The sequence below is a fragment of the Podarcis muralis genome, chromosome 3 (genome assembly GCF_964188315.1).
Source record: "Podarcis muralis chromosome 3, rPodMur119.hap1.1, whole genome shotgun sequence".
Lineage (NCBI taxonomy): Eukaryota > Metazoa > Chordata > Lepidosauria > Squamata > Lacertidae > Podarcis > Podarcis muralis.
The window spans coordinates 69,381,488-69,406,127 of NC_135657.1; the positions used below are offsets into that span (position 1 = coordinate 69,381,488).

At 44.0% G+C, this 24,640-nt stretch overlaps 1 protein-coding gene and 1 long non-coding RNA gene across 3 annotated transcripts; both read right to left on the bottom strand.

Annotated features, from left to right (window-relative positions):
- Positions 1-3,694: 3,694 nt before the first annotated feature.
- Positions 3,695-14,047, bottom strand: LOC114594060 (uncharacterized). Its single transcript, XR_003705868.2, has 2 exons — positions 11,701-14,047; positions 3,695-10,357 (listed from the first exon to the last, which is right to left on the bottom strand). It is a non-coding gene; the product is annotated as an uncharacterized LOC114594060 (long non-coding RNA).
- A 4,404-nt stretch (positions 14,048-18,451) lies between these two features.
- Positions 18,452-24,384, bottom strand: MARCKS (myristoylated alanine rich protein kinase C substrate). 2 transcript variants are annotated; one of them, XM_028723211.2, is made up of 3 exons: positions 24,088-24,384; positions 23,596-23,787; positions 18,452-21,695 (listed from the first exon to the last, which is right to left on the bottom strand). In XM_028723211.2, exons 2-3 carry the CDS (start codon positions 23,692-23,694, stop codon positions 20,928-20,930), a joined length of 867 nt encoding a protein of 288 aa, XP_028579044.2. In that variant the 5' UTR covers positions 23,695-23,787; positions 24,088-24,384; the 3' UTR covers positions 18,452-20,927. The 2 variants fall into 2 exon arrangements, with proteins under 2 accessions (XP_028579044.2, XP_077782202.1); XM_077926076.1 differs by having other exon boundaries at positions 23,596-24,384.
- Positions 24,385-24,640: the final 256 nt, after the last annotated feature.

Here is a 24,640-nt window from a genome sequence, read left to right on the forward strand (position 1 = left end):
ATGCCACACCTAGGAGGGCACTCTCCGTTCCCCACTCCCCTCGGGAGTGAGCCCCACCCTGGGCAGCACGGGTATATGCTCCACCGCTGGGTACAGGGCAGGTACCAGGTTGAAGAGTAAGTTTGTGGAATAAAAACCTGTTGCAGCACTACAGGTGCACTAGTAAGTTTCTAATAAGTGCCATACTGAAGATATTGTGTCCATTTGACAGGTGAAATGATGGCAATAACCATTATCCTGATACTAGACAGGACACAAGTCCCTAAATGAACAAAATGTGGAGCTTTAATCATGATTTCTGCATTCTTACTTGGCATGGTTTTGCTTCTCCAATACTTTTCTCACTCGTTCCGCTATATGGTTTCCTGTGGAAGACTGCGGCTTCTTTTTTCCTGCTGAATTCTCTTACTTTTCCACTTCTGTAAATTCTTCAAGAGTTTCTCATCCCCCAGCCTGTCGTCTTCAGTATTCTGACAGAGTACCTCTGGCTTGTCTTCTAAATGCCCTTTCTTCCTAGAGCTTGTTCACTTACCTGTGTGAGTTAAATGTGCTCCGTGAAGTGACCCTCATTGCCCCTGCACACCTGGAAATCTTGTCTGGGAATGCATAACTAGGGCACACCCTGGCACTGTGAATTTTTCTGTGTTTGGAAGTGTCACAATGAAATTCAGTGACACAAAAATTCAATTAATGCAAGAGTGAAAGCTTGTTCCCAATAGCTAAGGCCTCAGTCTTGACAGGAAGACCAGTTGCACAACAAGACTTGGGAGGAAACATGGACAGAACTGAGCTGTGAGGATGCAGTTTTAATCCTTCGCTGGAAAGACACCCAATGAATAGAAAGACAGATGAAGCACTATGAACTTAGGCTGCATATATAATCACTGCACATGGTTTTAATTATCCAACTCCTTTTTCACTTATCCTGGAAGGGGTTTTGGATGTGGCAGAGGCATCTTCCGTGGAGGTCCCTGCTGTGCCCATACTGAAAGGACAGCTGGTGGAAGCTACCAATGGCCATATACCTGGTTGTGAAAATACTGAAACAGGGCATTACTGGGACACATGGGATAGCATAGAGCTAGACTAGCTAAGGATTCACTGCATGCTAAGTGGTCCAGCTACTATCAGTAGTCGAGATTTGTGCTTCCATGCAACATCAGTCTAGAACTGGTGCCACAAAGGAAGGAGCAGGATAAAGCCACTCACTATCATAATTTGCCCTGGAGGTGACACTACAGCTCTGTTCAGCCACATCTCCCTGCAGACAGGAGTTAGGATTGCTCCCTAACCTGAATTTGACTGATTTCAATGGGTATTGTGTAAATATGACTATGTCTGGATCCAGTCCTAGAAAATTTAACTATCGTGAGCGTTGACAAGAATTAGTATGTTTAAACATCATCTTTCCCCACCCCCCAATCCAGTGATTTCTTAAGAGCATGCAAACTCCAATGCCCTTTAGAAGCTCCCCATTTTCATCAGCTGCCCTGTTCATTTGTTTGCCCATGCGGATCTGTTCCTCTATTCATGAACTATCAGGTCATTTATATTAATGGAATGGTCTGTTATACAATTGGATACGTACCACTGCGCACATTTGAAGGACGCATATTAAAATGCATTTAATAAAATGAGCAGATCAAGATGTCTTCAGACATTTTGCCTAGTCAAGATAGAACAAGCAGGTTATATGATTTTCCTTTTTTTAAAAAAAAGGTCTCATGAATATTTCCAATAAAATCTTTACTAATTCAACAGCTCGCTCTGAAGTAGGTTTGCTCTCCTCTCTCTTTCCCAGCAGGTAGTCTAGAAAAATGCACTGTTCTTGAGCACTACTGATTTACAGACCCAAATAAAAGAGGCTGGTAATAAAGGGGGGAAAGCAGCAAAACAAATCTTCAAAAGGTCAGCCAGCCACTAAAGCCGAAGAGGAAGTGCCTTAATTTGGGAAAGGGGGCTGAAATACTGAGTAGGAGTCTGTAAACCAAAACTATTTGCTGAAGTGAGTGTATTACTCTGTGTCACTTGATATTTACAGATAACAAAATTAACCTATCACCTGGGATTTGAAGTTGAAGTGGGACAGTTGTTGATTTGGTAGGAAAGAGCTGACTCCTGTCAGCAAGTGTTACATGAGTAAGTAGGAAGGGTGGTTAATGGAAGGGAATGTATGGCTCCCACTTCCTCGCTTTCCCCACAGTTTTATCTATTATGTATTTATTTTATTTTTGAGGGCTTTGCCATTTCGATTCCAACTTTAGGCTTACGAAGAAAATCCCCAAATGGCTGAGAACTTCACAATAACAAAATAAATCAAGACAAAGCTCACCATTAAAATCCAGTAAGACAAATTGCAGAGCCCGAGTTATAAGAAAAAATCTGTAATTGTGGTTTTATTCTTCACATTTGTAATTTAAGATTAGTTTTTTGACTGGGGAAGGGTATGTTTTTCCCAGCCCCTAAGTCGGTGACGCGGGTGGCGCTGTGGGTAAAACCTCAGCGCCTAGGGCTTGCCGATCGCATGGTTGGCGCTTCGAATCCCCGCGGCGGGGTGCGCACCCGTCTTTCGGTCCCAGCTCCTGCCCACCTAGCAGTTCAAAAGCACTCCTAAGTGCAAGTAGATAAATAGGTACCGCTTTCTAGCGGGAAGGTAAACGGCGTTTCCGTGTGCTGCGCTGGTGCCGACTCACCAGAGCAGCTTCGTCACGCTAGCCACGTGACCCGGAAGTGTCTCCGGACAGCGCTGGCCCCCGGCCTCTTAAGTGAGATGGGCGCACAACCCTAGAGTCTGTCAAGACTGGCCCGTACGGGCAGGGGTACCTTTACCTTTACCTTAAGTCGGTGATAAGAATGTTCAAGAGCACTGTGCCCACGACAGAGCTTATGATATCCCACTTGAATCCTCACTCTAGTTAAATGAAGACCTTTGTCAGCACTGTTTTACTACAGTTTTCCAAACAGCTGTGACTCCACCTGACAGCAGTATCATCTAGTATACAATTTAAACGGTTTGCTAACCAAAATATCATGGGGCACATTGTCAAATGCTTTGCTGAAATGATAAATCACATCCACAGCATTTCTGCAATCTACTAAGCTAGTAACCCAATTAACAAATAGATTTTTCTTGGGCAGGGTTTCTTCTTGACAAATCCATGTTGGTTTCTGCTAATCACTGCATTGTTATAAAGATGCTGAGTGCTTTGTAATTTTCATGGGAAAATGGCCCAGTATGCATAATGCAAAATGAATTCATTCAGCTTGAGAAGCAGTTTAATGATGTCTGTTTCATTTGGTTTCAGGAAGACTTTCAGGTATAACCAATAATTAGGAAAAAGGACCTTCTGCCTGATAACCATTTTGTGCCAACAACTCAGCGTCCCTTCCAACTCTGCAAGTCTATGGTTCTATTGTTGCATTATAGTATTTAATTCTAAATGGAGACAACATATTACTGTATTTAAGTTGTAGTCCTATATACACACTTACCTAATAGAAAATCCCATGCTTCTGAGCAGATATCCATAGGATTGCACTGTTATTATTCTTAACAATCTGTGGCAAACTTCTTACCATTTCTGTAGCAAGTCACCCAAGATATCAATATTATAGTTGTTTTAGACTTGGGCATTTCCCAGCTACAGAAAACTGTATATAGGCTCAATAATGTGATGCTTTGGGGGAGAACAAATATAATCTGGGCTACAAAACCCACAGCTTTTATTTATCTTAATTACCAACAACGATAGAAAATGGATAGAACTGGGGTAAAGAATAAACAGCACAAGCTAATGAGCTCATCACAGGTGGAAACTTAATTTTTGCAGTGGCCACCAGCAAATCTGGAAAGTATGCTTCTACTTCTTTTGTAAGTGTTCCGGCAAAGATTCATTCACAAAAATTCAAAAAATCTGAACCGTCCAGTACTGGTGTCTGGCATCCAGAAAATCCTTAACACTTACATCTTTGAAGCTTCCTTTTAGTCTGGTGAGGATTACTAGTTAAAGATGAAAGGGTTTTTATCATTTCAAACCAGTGATACCTGGGAAGTTCCCATGAATGGAATTCGCTTCAGCCCTACCCTGTTTCGGCAGCCAGACTGTCTCTTTGTTTCCTTCAGGTGAAAGTCTTCCATTCTTGAGGCTGCAGTCCTATCCAGGCTTACCTGGTAGCAAGCCACATTGAACTGAATGCAGCTCACTTCCAAATACATATAAAATTGTTCTGTAAATCACTTGTCCTGTGAACTAGTATTCTCAGAAGAGCAGCCGAGAAGCGGATGCCAAACATCCAGCAACATGTCATGTCTGTAATGGCATCTTATGATCTTACAGGCGTATATCTGGGGCAAATGTGTGTGGAAAAGGAGCAAGGCTGTGCAAGCAAGGCCCACCCACTGTATCCCAGCACATGCCCATCTTCAGTGCCTTCTACCGGGGTCAGACTTTGGTTCCATCTAGCTCAATATTGTCTGTGCTGATTGGCAGGGTCTCTCCAAGATTTCTCTCTTGGTCCTACCTGGAGATGACAGCAATTTGATATGGGACCTTCCGCAGGGAAAACATGTGCTCTACTGTTGAGCGTTGTGCTTTGGAAACCCTGATATCAGAAGGCGCTTGGTTGTCGGGAGGCTTCCAAGCACATTTGTGGTTAGAATCTCCTTTCAAACATTTGTGTTCAATATATTAAGAGCAGAAATGGAACGTGTGTGTGTGTGTGTGTGTGTGTGTGTGTGTGTGTGCAGACATTGGCATCTCTTCCCTACTTTAAACCCACACATGTTCACATAGGTGTATGGATAGGGCTTTGACATGTGGTTGATTGCCACTGTAAAGGTAAAGGGACCCCTGACCATTAGGTCCAGTCGTGACTGACTCTGGGGTTGCACGCTCATCTCGCTCTATAGGCCAAGGGAGCCAGCGTTTGTCCACAGACAGCTACTGGGTCATGTGGCCAGCATGACTAAGCCGCTTCTGGCGAACCAAAGCATGGAAACGTCGTTTACCTTTCCGCCGGAGCGGTACCTGTTTAGCTACTTGCACTTTGACGTGCTTTCAAACTGCTAGATTGGCAGGAGCAGGGACTGAGCAACAGGAGCTCACCCCATCAAACCACCAACCTTCTGATCGGCAAGCCCTAGGCTCAGTGGTTTAACCCACAGCGCCACCCGTGTCCCTGACTGCCACTGTGCAGGGGTCTTTTAAAGGAAGCCCTGCCAGCAAACAGCATCCCAATGCACCCACCTAAATGGTGGGCAGAAGCTACTGTCACCAGTAAACCCACTTGCAGTAGCCAGCAAAAACTCCTGAAACATGATATTTGGGGGTGGGGATGGGGCCAGGCCAGGCCAGGCTGCTCTCATGGGACAGGAATAGGTCCCCAGAGGAGCATTTTCCTTCCCTTCCTACAAAGCTGGCATGAAGGGAGGGGTACCACTGATGCAACACTTTGGCGCTCCATCGAGCCCTGATCCTGCCAGTTAGGGATTAGGATTGCAGCCTCAGTTATTTTATGGTATCTAAGCTATCTTGATAACGTATTTGCTAGATAAATTACACGTTCTTAAATAAGTATGTGAGTGCAGATCTAAAGGTTTTTGGAAGTCTTATCACATGGGCATTAAAGTATTGTGTGAACCATTCTACAGATAATGCATTTTGGCTACTTAATAAAAGCAGCCATTTTCTTTTTCTTTTTTTTAAAAAGTGTGTAGTTTACCTGAAACGATTGTGCTGCAATCATCTTTGGTCTCTGTCATTTCAAGGAAAATGTGGGCTTCTCAGAGAAAAAGGGGGGGGGAATGCAACATACTTTGGAATCTGTTCAAAGTTTGAGATTTAGAAAGGAGGCCTTTTAAAAGAAGAATATTTGTGTTAAGCGCACAGGAATGTAGACTGATTTAAGTTATGATAACTTTCCAAACAAATGCCATCAAGGATCTGTTGATTGAAACTCTTTTGCACAACAATGAAGCTCCAGTTTGAACTATTAACTTTTCCAGTTTTAAGAAAAGAAGAAGAAAAGAAACCACATTCCTTTATTAACAGCATGAAGGAATGAACACACATATACAGCTGCTTACAGTATTTGCAAGTGATCTTGGTGCCACAGTTTTACTCACGGAAGTAAAGCCATGGGGATGGGGGAAAGGGGCAAGGAGTTAAAATGACCCGTGCTTCATCTGGACATCAAAGTGCTAAAGGGGAAATGGAAGCAATCTTAAAAACGCTGCTCCAGTGAGCCCAGTCAGCAGAGCTGAACTGACCCAAAGCAGGAGAAGGAGTGGAAGGATGTGGGATGGGAAGATCAGACTGCAAACACAATGATAAACATTACAAAGTTATGTCTGACATGACTCAAGATCTCTGTCAGTCTTCCTTGCTCTAATGCCCTCCAGACTACAGCTCCCATCACCCCCCAGCCAACATGGCCAAGGGTCATGGATTATGGCATTTGTAGTCTAGAACATCTGGATGGAACCAGATTGGGAAAGGTTGATATAGGTAATAAGGGAAAAGTAAAGCACCCTTGGATGGTTATGTCCAGTAAAAGCCGACTATGGGGTTGCAGCACTCATCTCGCTTTCAGGCCGAGGGAGCCGGCGTTTGTCCACAGACAGCTTTCTGGGTCATGTGGCCAGCATGACTAAACCACTTCTGGTGCAACGGAACACCGTGATGGAAACCAGAGCGTACAGAAACACCATTTACCTTCCTATCACAGTGGTACCTATTTACTTGTGCTGATATGCTTTCGAACTGCTAGCTTGGCAGGAGCTGGGACAGAGCAACGGGAGCTCACCCCGTTGTGGGGATACGAACCGCCAACCTTCCAATCAGCAAGCCCAAGAAGCTCAGTGGTTAAGACTAGTGGTCTAGTGATGGACTAGTAATGGTAGCATCATGCATCCATGCACAAAAAATCCTCAAAAGCTTTTGCAAATGCAAATAAAAGGTTTGCACACTTTGGTTGAAAGATAAATGCCATCTGTATAAATGAAATTCTTCGTAAGACATTAAAGGTTGCTTGGAAACCACCCTATGGCAGGATTCTATCCTTTGGATGCAGGGTGCACAAACACTTTATCCTCTATAGCAAGGTGTACCTCACCCTTTCTTCTCTCACACAAACACCTCTCCAAAACCTCAGATTACAGCAACTAACACAAGGAAACACATTAAAGGCCAATAGCAGGTACCTAAGAGAATGCTTGTGAAGCAAAATGCCAGAAATCTCATGGAGGATTTTCAATTCCAGATACAAAAAAAACAACCCAATATAGTAAAAAGGTAAAGGTACCCCTGCCCGTACGGGCCAGTCGTGACCGACTCTGGGGTTGCGTGCTCATCTTGCTTAAGAGGCCGGGAGCCAGCGCTGTCCGAGGACACTTCCAGGTCACGTGGCCAGCGTGACGAAGCTGCTCTGGCGAGCCGGCACCAGCGCAGCACACGGAAACACCGTTTACCTTCCCGCTATAAAGCGGTACCTATTTATCTACTTGCACTTAAGGGTGCTTTCGAACTGCTAGGTGGGCAGGAGCTGGGACCGAACGGCGGGAGCTCACCCCGCCGCAGGGATTCGAACTGCCGGCCATACGATTGGCAAGTCCTAGGCACTGAGGTTTTACCCACAGCGCCACCCGCGTCCCTCCCAATATAGTAGGTCAGGGCAATTAAGATGCTCCATCAAAAAAGGCACTGCCTGACTCTTCACCACAGCCTTATGACCAAGTCAATTACCCTTTGGGTGGAAGTCCAAGTTGTGATCCAATGTGAGATCCTTGTTGGAAAAGAAGGCATGTATAGACATAATAAGTACAAATGCAAACACCTGACCCTAGATGGAAATGGTCACCATGAAATATCTGATACATCTGGAGCAAGCACATGATCTGCACTGATCAGCTTTCATTGTTACCAAAAATTCACATTCCACCATCAAAGACAGAAATTACAGCCTGAGTTTGACCTGAATGTGTTCCCCACCCACCTGCAAAATATATTGCATTTGGAAATCTGTTAAAAAAGCATGATCAAAGATTCTTTTAAACCAAAGCAAGAAAGCTTTGGAGATTTCATTGCAATTTTTAAAAAATCAGGTCCTCTGTTTAATTGTATGATAACAAGTAAGTTAGTACAGCAAGAAGATGAACTTTGGCATCACTTGAAGGGTGCAATTGCAAAATTTATCTCTTGCCCTTTTGATCTATTCAAAAGAAAAACGGATTATAATTTTAGTGAAACTAGAAGCGAACTGTATATCATGAACTTGATGGCTCAAAGAGCAAAAAAATAAGACCTAGTTCATCCACTCATCAGAGCTTTGTAAAATGTGAACAAAAAAAGCAGCACAAAATACTGTAAGGTAACTTTATATTTAGAGAAGGAGGCTGCGGGAGGAAGAGGGGGGGATAGAAACCCTGAGGTGCAAACATAATATTTGGTTACAACCCATCACATTTTTAAAAGAAAACAATGAAAGTGTGTAAAAAGGAAACTTAACACAGTTTCTGCAAATTTTTCCACTCCAACTGTTTCACTTCTACTCAGCTAATAGTTTGTGGTCAGTGCTATAAAAAACTAGAAGGAGCCCAGGGCAGCAAACCCATCCACAATATTTTTTTTTAAAGCATCCTGAGCACTTAAAAACATTTTAAAAACAGTTACAATTAAAAAAAAAACTTCACCCAGTGATCTCAGGGTTGCTACAAATAGTATTCTTTAACCACCAAATGCTTGGAACGTTTTCAAACTCCTCCCGAAAGCTAATAATGATGGAGACAGACAAACCTCACGGGGGGGGGGGCATTCTACAACAGGGGAACCACCACTGAAAAGACCCTGTCACGCCAGCATCAACTAGGCATTGTTAATTTTCTCAAATGACCTAGAGATACATACTTATATATAATGATTACTTATTCTAAGTGGACATTGGGATAGCATAGTCATATTTTGGGTTTTTGTTTTTTTTAAGGAGCTAGATCTGCAGTTGTTTACACAAACTTCCTTGGGAGTAAACCCCATAGAACATATTGGGATTTCTGAGGAGGCAGATAATATGATAGCAGTTGAAAAGTATTCCGCCTCTTATTTTTGTATTGTTTATTTATATATCTTATTTACCTGTGTACAGGAAACCCCCCATTTATGTATGTTCAATAAGTGTGGAACCGTGCAAATGCGCATCACACTGAACCCAGAAGTGACCCCAAAATGTCACAAAAAGGAGTGGGGCAGGGACAGAATGGGGTGTTTGCAGGCTTTTTCAATGGTGTTTCAAATATACACAATTTCACTTAAACGCATGGTGCTTTGAAACATAAACCTTGCATAAATGGGGTGTTGCCTGTACAGAGGTATCATGGTTGTCAAACGTAATCTGTTCCGGGAGTTCATTCAACTCCCGGAACCGTTTGAAAACCAAGGAGCAGCTTCCAATTGGCTGCAGGAGCTTCCTGCACTCAACTGGAAGCCACAGAGGCCATGTTGGATGTTCGGCTTCCAAAAAACGTTTGCAAACCAGAATACTCACTTCCATGTTTGCGGCGTTCGGGAGCCAGTTTGTTCAGGAGCCAAGCCATTCAACAACCAAGGTATGACTGCATTTGTTTATTCATTCAATACAACTTTAAAGAGTGTAATAGGTGGAAAACACATTTTCCTTATGTTTATTTGACAAGGACCAGCTACAGGTTTCAGGTATGCCATTTTGACTAAAAAAATCCCATTCATCCTGTTACATACAACATTGTGGTTATATTGGCATCCATCTGCCTAACATTCCAAACCTAGGGAAAGGTGTGTGTGTGTGTGTGTGTGTGTGTGTGTGTGTGTGTGTGTGTAAATGAGTGCACTTTAGCAAAGCACTGAATAGTCAATAGTGAGCAAATGATTTATTTAAGTTTTTAAAAATCTACATTACATTATGCTGAAATATGTGGCAAGTTCAGACATACTTGGTTCCTTGCATTGTTTGAAAGGTCAGAATCAAAAGGTTTTCCTAGAAAACCTAAAAATAAAAATGTCAAGGCCAGAACTAGCAATACCATATGGTAAACAGCCATCCAGGTGGATCAGTTTGTTATACATATGCCAGATTAGTTTCCTAGATGTACTTTGACAAATGAATTAGGACCGGGGTTTCAGAGGAGGAAAACAACATTATCACCCTGAACTTATGAGCTAGTTTGCTGGCTGGCTTTTACATGACACACATGAATATCTAAGCAGAAAGAGTTTCATGGCTCAGCTCAAAGGTGTTTCCTGCTGAAAAGGTCTGCTGGGTGCTGAGTGATCATATACCATTTTTCAAAGAGCAACTCTTGCTGAATCAGTAAAATTAATTCAGCCATCTGAAAAGAATTACAGAAAAATTATAATGAGTACAAAAGGGGGGGAACCTCTTGCTCTGCCAGGGAGATTTAAATATATATAAGCAAGCAGTCACACATACTTCTTTTAGGAGGTTGCCTGGAACTTTATGTACTATATAGTACTAATTTCATACTGAATTGTCGGCTGATTCATGACCTTATTTCTAATTACAGGCATCACTTGTTTTTCTTTTGTTACTCTGCCTAAAACTGTTTGTTCTATTGCATCAAGAAATCATCATGTTGCTTCAAAATTGCACCCATCGATTTACAGCAGCATGCCTCACATTGCAACATCTAAATGTTCTTGACCTTCTCCCGTGCACATTCACAAGGACCACACATTTAAGTAGTAGCATATCCCTTACAGTACCAGCACTGGAGTGCAAGGGATCAGAGCCCTTGCATGGTACTGCTTCTGCACAAAGCACCTCCGTGTTGAAACCTCTGTGAGGTTCATATGGAACAGAAAGACCAAAACTCGTCTTTGGTGAATACACAAACAGCATAGCCCAACGGAGATAATGTTCAATTTAACGGTCAATTTAGACCTGGGAAATCTTGAGTGCAAATAAATTTGCACTCACAAACTCACTGGGAAGCTTCCAGCCTGCTCATGCAGTCATTCAGCCAGCTTCCACTGCTGATTGGGTGAGGAGAGAACCAACTTAAGGAGTTGTGGAGACACATATTGCTGCTTCACCAGCCTATATTGCAAATAAACCTGCTGGATCACTGAATTGTAGAGTTGAACGTGACCCTGAGAATCATCTAGTCCAACCCCCTGCAATGCAGGAATATGCAGCTGTCCCATGTGGGGATCGAACCAGCAACCTTGGTGTTATCAACCCCAAGCTCTAACCAAATGAGCTATCCAGACTGATGATCCGGCCCACTAAGAACAGAATTTATGGATAAAGCCTACCAAGACTTTCTGAACTGGCTTAATATAGTGTTTGGGGTTCCCCACCCCAGTGACTATTTTGAAACATTTCTTTTATACTCATGTAATAAACATATTCTCTCTGTGGCAGTGTATTTAGCAGCAAACTAGACAAATAGATGCACTGAGGTAATACACTACAGTGGCCTCACTGTGTCACCAGAGAGCTTTCTATAAAACCCATACTTCTTTCCATGTTCATTTTCTACATAATGATAAAATCTGTTCAAAATATGTATCTGCTTTTAATACATTGGTTTCTCCCCATTCTTGATTAAAGTGTTGCATTCAGCTTCATTAATATCAGCTTTGTATAACAGTCATTTTTTCCCCTGGAAGGTGAATACTAGTGAAAGTATAATCTATGAGGCTTACATACCTGACTTACATAGATGTTTAAATTGAAAGCCTCCCTGAAGGGGCCAATTGTGATCTAAATTTTATCCTCCATAGAGAAATACCTGTCAAGAAACAGGCACACAAAACATTACATTAAGATTCACAATCCATTTACTTTTCAAAACAGACCTCTGAAGGGATACTACAGGTAGAAATCTCACTTCTGTATGCTCCTAACATAAGTATAGCTCGGTGACAAATAACTTGACTTTGAAACTAATCCAGTGTTTTCGTTTGCTGTGCAGATCAGTGCATTGCATCTGTTTTGCTTGATTTTGGAGTACTGACACATGATTTTCACATGCAAAATTAAGAATGACAGAAAACAAAATGTTTAAGGGCAAGTACAATCTGCCCATCATCGGTTGCCTGTCATTGACTCTCCATATGCAAATAGTTGCTCCTCCAGTCCAAAATCCAGGGTGACAAATCTGTGCTAGAGAGCAGTTCCAGAAAGTGAATAAAAATAGACATGGTATGTGGATTTCCCTAGCTATCCAATAAACAGGGAGAGACAAGGAAGACAATTGCAGTGATCTAGGGAGAGGCTGCCATCCTATGCACACTTACCTGACACAAAGCTCCCCTGAGCACCACGTAGGGCTTTCTTCTGAGCAGACGTGCAATGGGTCATGTTGCGAAAGAGCAAGAAATGGAGGTTATAAACAGCAAAGGTATCATTGGCAAGGCAGGCAGGGAACAGCGGACAATTTATTTTATCACAATTTCTTAATCGTTTAACTTGAACCTATGTGTTATTCCACAATCAATTTTGTTCTGGATGTTTGCATAGGCATTGGTGTAAAAGGAAGCAAAATGTTGCAGGTAGTGGGGTTAATGACCTACCAAGCCAAGACCTAGAGTGAGAATTATCAGGATGATTGGACTGGTTTACCTGGGAGATTGATCTGACATTTTGTTCTATCCTGGACAATGACACTTCATATACACACCTCGGGTGGTTGGCCAATTTTGCCGCTTACATTTTCCCTCTTTACTCCTATTGTGTATGCAGACATCCAAAACAATGTCAGTAGTTAATATGGAGTTCATGCTGGAGTGATTTTATGAATGACTATATCCAATAATGGTATGCAAATTGGTCACAGCAGGCTAGCAAGGCTCTTCTGCTCTCTCACTCTGCCCACCCTCCATAAACACTACTGAGAGCAATACGAAATGGGCACTTCAACACTTGGATCAGCTCTACAGAGTGACACTGGGCAGATGCAATGGTGATGGAGAAGTCAGCTTCCTTTGCAATTGCTGCTACAGACTAGAGTCTGGTCCATGTTCAGTCAGCTTAAGTCTGAGTTTCTGCCCTGCATTCTAACCACCATCCCTGCTGTTCCATCACTCGAAGCTCCTCAGAAAACCAGTAGAAGACTCATAGAATCAATGCAGGAATCTCAGCTAAAACATCCATCACAAATGGCACTTTTGTGATTCAACACTTCTGCTTAAAAAACTATTACTTTTCAGAAAGTTCTTCCTGATGTATCAAGAAAGCACTTGATAAATTATGTGACCCACCCAGGTCATCCTCCTATTCCAGAGATCAACTGGGTTTGGACAGGGCCACCATTAAGGGCAAGAAATACCCCCCGAGTTTCTGGGGGAAAGATTCAGACCTTGGGGGCAGACCATCCAAATTGCCCTTAAACCCTGTGGAGGTTAGGAATTTGTTTACGCAAAGATGCATGGTCCTCCTGTTTAGCAAATCAAGTGTATGATGCTGACATATGTAGGGGACAGGTGTAATTTGAGAAAAATCCATCATTATCATGGCCATGTTACCTGATGGGCTACATGCCAGTGTAAGGTAAAGGTAAAGGGACCCCTGACCATTAGGTCCAGTCGTGACCGCTCTGGGGTTGTGGCGCTCATCTCACTTTATTGGACGAGGGAGCTGGCATACAGCTTCCGGGTCATGTGGCCAGCATGACTAAGCCGCTTCTGGCAAACCAGATCAGTGCATAGAAATACAATTTACCTTCCTGCAGGAGCGGTACCTATTTATCTACTTGCACTTTGATGTGCTTTCGAACTGCTAGGTTGGCAGGAGTAGGAACTGAGAAACGGGAGCTCACCCCGTCGCGGCGATTCGAACCGCCGACCTTGTGATCGGCAAGTCCTAGGCTCTGTGGTTTAACCCACAGCGCCACCCACGGCCCTTACATGCCAGTGTAGGCAGAGGCAAAAAAGTGGATGGAGCAACTGATACAACTTTTACCTTTGTACAATAGGTTGCATTCCAACAACAACACAAAAGTCCGCTTCCCCTTCCCACCCTTCTCTCTCTCTCTCTCTCTCTCTCTCTCTCTCTCTCTCTCTCTCTCTAGCACACAGTTCTTCATCCAAGCAAGCAAGAGGCATTATCCCTGGCCAAGGATACATTCCACTGCATAACACACTTGAGGGCTTGGAGCAGGGACATTGTGTGTGGAGGGGTGACCTGGGGAAGAGACATGGTCCGAGAACTGTCCTAAGGGCCTGATAGAAAAGCCTGGAAAGCTACTCTTCACTTCCAGGCCTGAGCTTCTCCACCCTTGGTGCACGTGAAATTATGTGGTGCATGAAAAGAGATGAAATCCTTAAGGAACTCGGCACACATTAGCATAGCTCCGGAGTTGTCTTCTGCAGTGCAGGATGCAAATGCCAGCAAACGGTTAAGCAAAGGTCAGAAAGCAAGTTGATTTCTCTGGCTGAAATCAACCAAGCACATTTGCCCTATGCAGTTCCAGGAAGGCTTGATGACATTCAAAGGCAATCTAAGACTTGCAGGTAGACACCAATGATCTTATGCAGATAGTTGACCTATACTCAGTGCCCAACCGGAGAAGGAGGAAAAGAAGAAGAACCCTCTTTTTCTTGCTTTGATTCTTATTTGGTTCAAGGATTAGTGGACTTGGATTTCTTAAAAAAGGAAGTGCATCTTAACCTGCGGAAATGGGGGGAAATCTCACATGCAACACGATTGTTCTTCAATTTAAGTTCACATCATATTCACATTAAATAGACATCTTGGTTTTGTTTTGAAGCACCCTAGGCAAACCCTTCCACACATACAGATGAGTAAATTAGCACTTTCAATGTTAACTTGCTTTCCTTATTCCAAGGTAAATTGATCAATGGCAGTTTTACTTCTACATTGTCCCATGTAGTCATACACAATTATTATTCTCATGTCTCCCTGGAGAAATTGTGGTGCCCAGAAGCGTGCAAACATACTTATTTGTCTCCAGAAAATGTTAACAAGTAACTATCAACTGCAACACTGTACAACAGGGGCGGGGGAACAGTTCAAAATAAATATTCTTTTCTAACATGTTCCAGTCTTGAGTGTCAATACTTTTGTAGGTCTTTGAAAAGGCCAATCCCAAATATATTCAAGTGCTTTCTAAAATTACAGCTCAGTTACAACCACTTTTTGATTAGCTGGCGTAAAGTGCCCGGAACAGCTTGTAAACACTTTCAAACCCCACTTACTAAATGTTGGAAATATTATACAGTCATCAGGTACAGAACCTTTAAAATAGCTTTTAGGAAACATATTTGGCAATTCTCATAATTAGTCAAGAGTATACAGGCATAAATGGATACTGTAAGTTTATCACAGCTTTGACTGTTGGTTTCAAAGCCATTCCTTCTACATTCAAGCCATATTCCAGATAAGCTAACAGAAATGAATTTGGTCGATGTTTATTTATAGGTAATGTGTGTGCCAGGGGCAGACTGAGGGAGGCCTTGGATTCAGAGAATCCTACCCAGGAAGAAAATGAATCCAGTCCTGATACTGGCATAGGGAATTTCCCTCCCATAGGAACCAATGGGCGGAAAATAAAAGAGGAAACACACAAAAATTGCTTGGGGGAAATCTGCCACCCCACAGTCTCTGCCCTGACTGGTGCAAGCCCAAAAGGGCTTGGATAGGGTAGTTTCTATGCCTTGAATGCCCCCCCCCCCAAATAAGATTGCTATGACATAGTCCAACATTTCAGAACACTTGCTGCTCTTCCATTTATTTCATTGCAATTCTTTACATAGGGTGACATCACCACCACCTAATTTTAGTGAATATAGATCAGGAAGATTATGGCTGTTGTTGTTTTTAACAAAAATAGTAGCACTGGGAGTGGGGGGCGGAATCACTGGTTATTAATCTGTGGAAGACAAAGCTTTATGGTGGATTTAGATTATCTTTGTTCTAAAATATTTGGCAGCCTGTGAAATTTCCAGTACAATCCTATACACGTTTACTCAAAAATATGCCCCACTGAATTCAATGGAACTTGGTACTAGTCGGTTTAGGAACAAGTACAATGCACTTTGCTGAAGGATGCCACTGTATAAGACTCCACAGCTAAAATTTGTTGAACAACCAGGATGTTCAGAGAGCACAAGCTGGCTATTGCACACAATCCTTTCAGAAGAATTTGTTTTAATCAGTTCTCAGCTTGGTGACAACCAAATGTGTCTTGTTGAGCAAAAACCCACTTGTGCAACAGGACTTTTGGCTTCTCTCTCCTCCAGCCTAGGGAAGTATCATCTCCAGAAGATCCCTCAACCCTCTGGAGTAATCATTTTGGGAACGGGGACTGCAGGGGAGCAAGGTCCCATTACTGTATGTGATCACAACAGACATCCATTCATGTTGTGTTGAATCTCATCTGTTATCTTAAAAACCTACTATAATTTACTATGATCAGGCTGCTGGAAAACATTGTTAGCGATCATGATGGGCCAGCCAACAGAGCATCAGGACTTAAATCTTTGCATTCAAATCTCAACTCAGACATAACAAAAATGGTCTCAGGTCAGTAACCCTGAGATTGTTACATTTCCCATTGAAATCAATGGGGATTGTGTCTAAGTACATATCTTTTGAACTGGAAGTCCAGCTCCAACCACATTTTCTCAGAAGTGGGATTTACTTCCACATCTGAAGGCAGCACTGTTTAGAGAAGTTTTTACGGACTGATGTTATTACAGTATTATGTTTTCAGGTATGTTGTAAGCCCCCCAAGAGTGGCTGAGGAAACCCAACCAGATGGGCGGGGTATAAATAAATTATTATTATCATCATCACATATGCATGCCTTGAATTACAACACTGATTCTTCATTGGTTTAAAAAATGGAAATCACGATCTAGCACATGAGGCTTAATAAGATACCAGCACCTAATTCACCCTTAGAAAGAAAGTGCTATTTAACGAATGGGCTGCTTCAAGGTTAAGAATGCAGCTTCAGTACTTTTGTTCATCAAGTACTGTGTAAGTTAGCTGCCAATTAAAAATATTCAACAGTAAATTTCCATGGTAAACTCAATTGTTCCATAGAATTCTATTGTGTGCTATTCTTTTTCAACATCCACCGATTTAATCCTCCACTTGCTATGCAGCGGCACTCATTTAATTAGGTAGTTCCACTATGGGACATCTGATAGTATATTGTTTGAGAAATAATCCCTGCAATAATTTAAAATCCACAGCAGTGTTTCCTGTACTAGGAAAATAAACGACTGTCCAACATTAAGATAAATTATCCAACTTCAGTGTAGACTGGAATCTAGCAGACTACTATAGAAGGCCACATGGCTGTCTAACCTAGCATTTTGCTTCCAACTGGCTAACCAACTGTACTGGTGTCAACAAAGCACTTTTCACTCACACTACTGCTTGTAGAAGCCAGACATGTTCAGGGAGGAGGAGCAGAAATTTGTTAACTATGCAGTTAATTCTACAAGTGACCAAGAATCTTGAGTGATGCAATAGTGGACATCTTTGGGGGGTGGATGGAAATAATTAGTTTAACATAATTAAGAAACCAAGACATGTAATCTGCACATTTCAGAGAGTGTGAATTCCAGCCATTCTATATATTGCACAAAGCAATCTTCCCAACCTGGTGCCCTCCATATTCTTTGGTTTAGAACACCTGTTAGTCCAAAGCATCTAGCAAATACCAGGTTTGGGAAGACCTGATACAGAGGCAAATCAAAGGTATTGCTCTACAGAGAACTGCTGCCCCACAAAGTTCTGAGATAAGTGTACCTTACAATACATGCGTTTCCCAGTTTGCAGCATTCCAGCTGGCTCTGTTCTATTGAAAGCAGTGGGACTTGATATACAGTGGTGCCTCGCAAGACGAAATTAATTCGTTCTGCGAGTTTTTTCGTCTTGCGAATTTTTCGTCTTGCGAAGCACCACTGTATTAAGTCTGCAGTAATTTTAAGAAGTGGCCCCAACATTCTCCAGCAGGCTACCACACCATGTGCTATGAGTTGCTCCTCAAAGTCAAGTCACAACTGCACCTCTTCAAGCAATGCACCCTGGGTATTAACAGTTTTAAGAAAAAGGAAACAAACTTGCAAGACGTTTTCGTCTTGCGAAGCAAGCCCATAGGGAAATTCGTCTTGTGAAGCAACTCAAAAAACCAAAAACCCTTTCGTCTTGCGAGGCATTCATCTTGCGAGGTACCACTGTATATAAAACTGTGTCCCAGCTAGTTTTTGGAGATGGAGAGAATTCCATTTAAGTGCAGAATATGTAAAAAAATAAAAAAATCAAGCCCAGCTTTATTTTACTGACTTAAGAACACACATTTATGACGCACCAAGAGCAACAGAAGAGAGGAGGGCAGCCATGCTGTTGTCAACATTTTATCAAGAGGTATGAATGTTGTGTTCCCAACAGATGCAGTCCAAGAACGACACCAGTATGGAAGATCTCATTTTACATCCATTTATTTCATCCCATGGCCATTTAAAGCATAATAGTCAATACATTTCTAACACTACAGAGAAATAATACCAGGGTGACCAGAGTATATATACAAGCCAAAAATAAAAAATAAAAAAGATGTGGACAGCTGAATAAGAGTATGTATTCAGTATGGAATCCATTGAACTTCATTCAGCTCAGGCTTTGTTCTTTAGGGAACAAGGTGCTAATGTGCCACTCTCATATAAAGTGAGTGTAATTGCTTCCAAAGCAAGTTACTGCTGAAAACATAGATGGAAGCAAGTTAAGTGTAACACTAAATTTCACCTATAAACCTAGGAGCAACACTTCCTTGAATCAATTTCCACCCTCCAACACCATTACTACTCTGTATTTGTTTTTTGTGGTTTTTTTGTTTTTTACAAAAGCCTACTGTTTTATTAAGGCATATTTTGCCCTGAGCAATTTTGGTGGAAATTAGCCCAAAAGTCTAAACAGTTAAAAGGCAAGCACCAAGTGACCCTTTTGTAGACAAATATAGCAATCTTTTTTGTTTGTTTGTTTGTTAGCTCACCTATTAAGCTGGGAGTAACATACAAAAAGTATTGCTCAACAATTTGGTAGAACAAAAACTTTTTTTCTTTTCTTTTTTACTTTAGGCCAAACTTCCAAGGCTGGCAAGCTTAAAGTTAGGCACTGAAGTAGATGCTGAAATGGTTAAGAAGTCGCATGTAAGATTGGACCTTTGCTGTCTTACACCTGAATTCAGGCATCCCTGTTTGAAAACTCAGGCTAAGCCCAAGATATCCCAAACAACCACAGCCAAAGTGTCAAGTCAACTCAAGCTAAGAGATAATAATCTAATGTACCATAAAGTGGTCCTCAAGGCTCTGACTACACACATATCCATTCTAGCTAAAGTCAACTTGTGCAAGCTTGTTGTGAACACATTTATCTTGTCCCCCCTCCCCCCAGATCTGACATATTAGCCAATCATATGTCCAAAGTAGCACAGGTTATTCATTCAAAAGCCAATGCACATCTCTATTTAGAAGGCCTGAATGCTCTTCCCTCTACAGATACAGCTTTTAAGTAGGGCCAGAAGACCACACAATCCGTAATTTAGAAATAAAGAATAATGTTAAGTGGCAAACAAGTGCCTTCTTTTATACAAATTTAGACAATACAGGCTATCTACTAAGCTATCAAGAGTATCCAGAAAAAGAAACACAGCCAATTCTACATTTTATTCACATTTATTTTTCGCTTTTAGTGTGCTCACAGAAAATTAGAACACCTTAAGCAGGAATTTAATAGCAATTTTGTAAGCAAAGTTACATTCCATCTCTAAGTCAAATTGGTCAAAGCTTCTCCAGTATTTACAAAAACATGATAGACAAGATGCTACACAAAAACCATTGCATCTGAAACTGGTTTTTATTCTTTATTCTGAAAGACAACTGGAAAAAGAAAGCATCGTCTGCTGTCATCAAAAACATACCACAGTATAAACAGTAACCATTCCACTTATCACAGCTTGGTTGAGTTTAAAATTGTGTGTGGTTTTTTTCTTTTTTCTTTTAAGGTCCAAGATTACTGCAATTTTACAAAAAAAATAAAAATAAAATGGGCAGGGTGGAAAAAGTTGCAAACTTAATGTGCTTCTGGATATCAAGATTTGTTTTTATACAATAGTCACAGTTAAAAACACCCTGCTGGTAATACATAATTACACTTTATTAAGGTCATAAACCAGCAATAAACAATAAAGCCTATACAACTTGTATTTCTACTTAATCACTGACTGGTACAGCTAACATGAGATAAGTGAAAGTTCCTATGGTTTAAATGAATTTCCTAAGACTATGATCTTTTTTTTAAAATCTGAGTATTGGAATTTTTCTTCTTCCTTCTTAGTCAAGACTTGTAGTGTTGTAAACCTTATAGAACATCTGCCTCACAAAATACATTGTAATAACTTTCTTTTTTAAAAAAGACTAACCCCTTATTTCTTGTGGCACATTTTCTTGGCAAATTATCTGCACCACTAATTCCCCACTGTGACCCCTTATCACTTCATTTGCTATCCCTTTATTGACCCATCCATTTCCTTCATATATGGGCATGTCCATAGATTGACAGAGAAAAAAAAGTTTACATTTTGAGTAAAAGATGCAAAGTATGCAAAAAACATTAATACTGATGCAAAAAAAAAAAAAAAAAGAGGAGGAGGAGGAGGAACGAGGCAGAGGGAGGCGTTTAGTCTCTCCTCTGCCGGTTGGAATGGTGGTAACAGAATGATCTGAGATGGGATCTGTGGGTAGAGACAAAAAAGAGAAAGACATCTTTTAAATCAATCCCTGGTTGTAGACAAGTTCTCCAGAACCAGTACCTGGCACCACTCCAAACAAACAAACGGGGGGGAAGAAAAGTTCAATCATCTCAAAATTGCCAAATTTTCCTCTCTCTCTCTCTCTCTTTTTTTACTCTGCCGACTCAGCTGGTGGAGCTTCTGGACTAGACTCGGACGGGGCTTCCTGTGTAGGAGCTGCCGCCGCTGCCGCCGGCTCCTCTGCTTTGGGCGCCTCTTGCTCAGTTGAGCTGGCTTCGGGGGCAACGCTGGGGGCAGCTGGCGCCTCTTCCTGCTTCTCCTCGGGCTTCTGCTCTTCGGCAGGCTTGGCCTCCTCCCCAGCAGGCTTCTCGGGCGCAGTCTCTTCCGATTTGGCCTCCTGAGAGCCCCCGGCCTCCTCTTTGGCCTCCTCTGTGCTGCCGGTGGCGGCGGTGGCAGCGGAAGGAGACGCCTCCTGGGCGGCCGCTTTGCTCTCCTCCTCGTTGCTGGTGGGCTCCGGGGTGGCGGCCGCCCCTTCCTCTTTGCCCCCTTCTCCCGCAGCGCCCGCCCCTTCGTTCTCGGCTCCTTCCCCAGACTCCTTTTTGTTCTTTTTAAAGGAGAAGCCGCTTAGCTTAAAGGACTTTTTGAAGGAAAAGCGCTTCTTTTTTTTTTTAGGGGTCTCGTTGCTGGACGAAGGGGTGGCTGCCTCCTCGGCCTTGGAGGAGGACTCCCCTTCGACGGGAGAGGCCGGCTCCGTGCTCTCGGCCTCGGCCGCCTCCTTCTCCGAGGCAGCCTCCGAAGGGCTCTGCTCCTCCTTCACAGAGTCATCGGCCGGAGCACTGCCGTTCGCCTGGACCTCCTCCTTGCCCGCCTCGGCGGCTGCTGGCGAGGCATCGCCATTCACCTTCACGTGGCCGTTCTCCTGGAAGAGATGAACTCAGCGTTATTCGAGGAGAAGGGGGAGCGAGAGGAAGACTTCAAGCACAGGTGGACACAGGACTATACAAACCCTGTTTGTGCCATTGAGGCACTTTCAAAGGGATATGAATCTAGTCAAAGGAACCTAGCATTGCACAAATCAGCTTGTGTGACAGAACTCCCTGGGCCAGCCACGGCAGCACGTTGCCAGCGACTTTCCCGCTGCTTTTCCCGAGGAGCGCGCGTGACGCAATGGCCGGGCTCTGGAGAGGGGAGGCGACGCCATTCAGACGCAAGCCCCTCCTCCCCGCGCCCTTTTCACTCCGGCTCGTCCCTTCAGGGCTCCCCCCACCCAGCTATTTGGGCGCGGCGTCAAGTCAGCGTCGTTTGGAAACACGCCGCGTGGCCGCCGTCCACGCTGCTTCTTCCCTTCTGCGATTTATTTAACACTCCCCCCCCCCCCGCGCGAGCATCACCCATCATCACCACCACCACCTTTTCTCAACACACCCTGCGAGAATCGAACGAGGCCAAGGCAGCGAGGAGTCTCCGCCGGCAGAGGGCACTGCGGCTCCATTTTGCCAAATCCACCCGAAGGAGGAGCGAAGCGGCGAGGGAGGAGACTTCGGAGAGAAGCGCTGGCGAAGCAGGAGGAAGCGTCGCCTTGGCCAGGATCGCCTCTGCTGGGCGAACAAAAGCTCCGTCCGCAGCCGCAGCTTCTCCCAGCCCCTTCCTTCTACCACCACCACCACCTCCTCCTCCTCCTTCCTGGTGCCAAACGGAGAGACAAATCCCCACCTCCCGCCCACCGTAGTGGAAGGAGCGGCGCCTCCGCTCCCCAGCGCACCGGTTGCCTTTTGATTTCTATGCAAAGCGCGCCTCCAGCTCCTCCGTGGAGCGGCGAGGCGACGAGACAGCAGCTGCCGCTAAGAGGCGTGGTGCAGCCCGGCGCCCTCCACAGCGTGGCGCGCACGGCCGAGAGCGAAGCGCCGCCACATGCAACATGCACATGCACGCGGTTGCAGGCGCGCAAGCCGCCCGGGCTGCCCCACGTTCAGCCCGGTGCCGTCGGCACGCTCGCGCATCCCTTAGCAACAGCTCTCCAAAGCGCGCGCACAGCAGCGCCTCTCCGAAAATCTCGCCCTAATCTCCCACCAATGCCGGGAGAGTAGCCTTGGCTACAACAATAATATGCACACGGGGGGGGGGGGGGATCTCGTAGTGCCGTCTACGATCAACCACATTCAGCGTGTGCCGCAGGCTTGTATGCAGGCAACCGACAGAGCGAAGAAGGATCCAGCAAGCAAGATGGAGAAGACGGTCTCTTAGCCCCTTCCCCAATACACACGGACAACTCTCCAGCGCCCCCCACCCACCAAGCACCGCTGTCGCTTGCCATTGCCTTATCACTACCAAGCTCCACTACACTCTCCTCACGCGCCAAAGAGGAGAAATGGAGGGGGGGGGGAGAGAAAGAACAGAAATGGGGCTGCTACAGGATAGGAAGCCATAGAGAGAGGAGCACACGATCAGTTCCAACCAAGAGCACGAATACACCAAAAAGGTCTTCAAAGATGCCGCCAGTCTATAAGAAGCAAACTGTTCACCCCGCCAAAGGGAAAACACATCTCACTGTACACAAGCATCTAGCAAATTTCTGCCTCCACCACACTACTACGCCTGAAACACTGGGTCCACAGCAGTGCGAAAAGCCACTCCTTTTCATTACCATTCTTTTAAAGGGCTGTAGTCAAGATTATTATTTTTTAAAGCCATGCATCCCCACCAAGCAAGAAAGTGGGAGCCGAACGAAACACCGTGCACACCATTTATTTCCTTCAAAGCGAGAGAGACATCATTCCATTATCACCATTCTTCGCTTCTCCCCATTGCACCCCGCTTACCTGTCCATTCGCCTTCGAAGGCGACGCAGGCACCGCTTCCCCGGGCTTCTCGGCGGCGGCTTCGCCTTTTGCAGCGTTCTTGGAGAACTGAGCACCCATGCTGGTTTTATTCAACAAAGAAACTCAACAGATCCAAAAGAAGGGGGGAAACAAAGAGCGGTGGGTTCGTATAAATGCTGGGAGACCAGCAGCCTGAAGAGCAGCAACACAAACACACACCAGAGGGGGAGGAGGAGGAGGAGGAGGAGGAGGTGATGGGGGTGGGGGTGGGAAAAAAAGAGAGAAGACAACCGATTATTTTAAAATATGTACACTCCCGGATTTTTTTTTTTTATTAAAAAAAAATTAAAAGCTGGAGAGGTCAAAAAAGCAGCAGCGCAGAAGCAAAAGGGGGGGAAAAAGGAAGGAGGAAAAAAGTCGAGCAAAAATATTAGAAGCCCAAGGTTAGTACAAAAAAAGAAGTAATAAAAAATCCCAGATTTGTAGCCGTACTGTAGACAAGGGGAAAATGGAGAAATCTCCCTGGTCGCTAATAAGATGCGGAGTCCAACGCCCAAGTGCACAGATGAATGGGCTTCCCGAGCGCTGACGGCAGCCCCCGCCCGCCGCCGACCAATCACGGCGCCGCCAGACAAAAGAGGGGGCGGGGCCTCCAATTGGAGCGAACAATGGAGCTGCGATTGCAAATAATTTGAAATCGGCCTTGGACTGATAATTAATACTCCGAAGAATATAAATAAATTAATGAGATTAGAGCGTGCACCCCGATTTCTCTTTAAAAAGCGGGGGAGGTGCGGGGGGGGGATCGAACGCTGCACGGTGGGAGACAGAGTTTATTTCCCTTTCCTTTCGCTGGCGGACGAACACTCCTCATAAAAAGCGGGGGGGGGGGTGAGGAAGAGGGAGAGAAGGTATCCCTCTTCTTGCAGTGGTGGGAGCCTCTGTTTGGTGTCTGTCTCTCCGTGTCTTCCTTCTCCTCCGCCCCCCCCCCCCCAAGCCCCGTGTTAAGTTAGAGACAATGGTTTGACTTGTGTCTGTGTGTTTG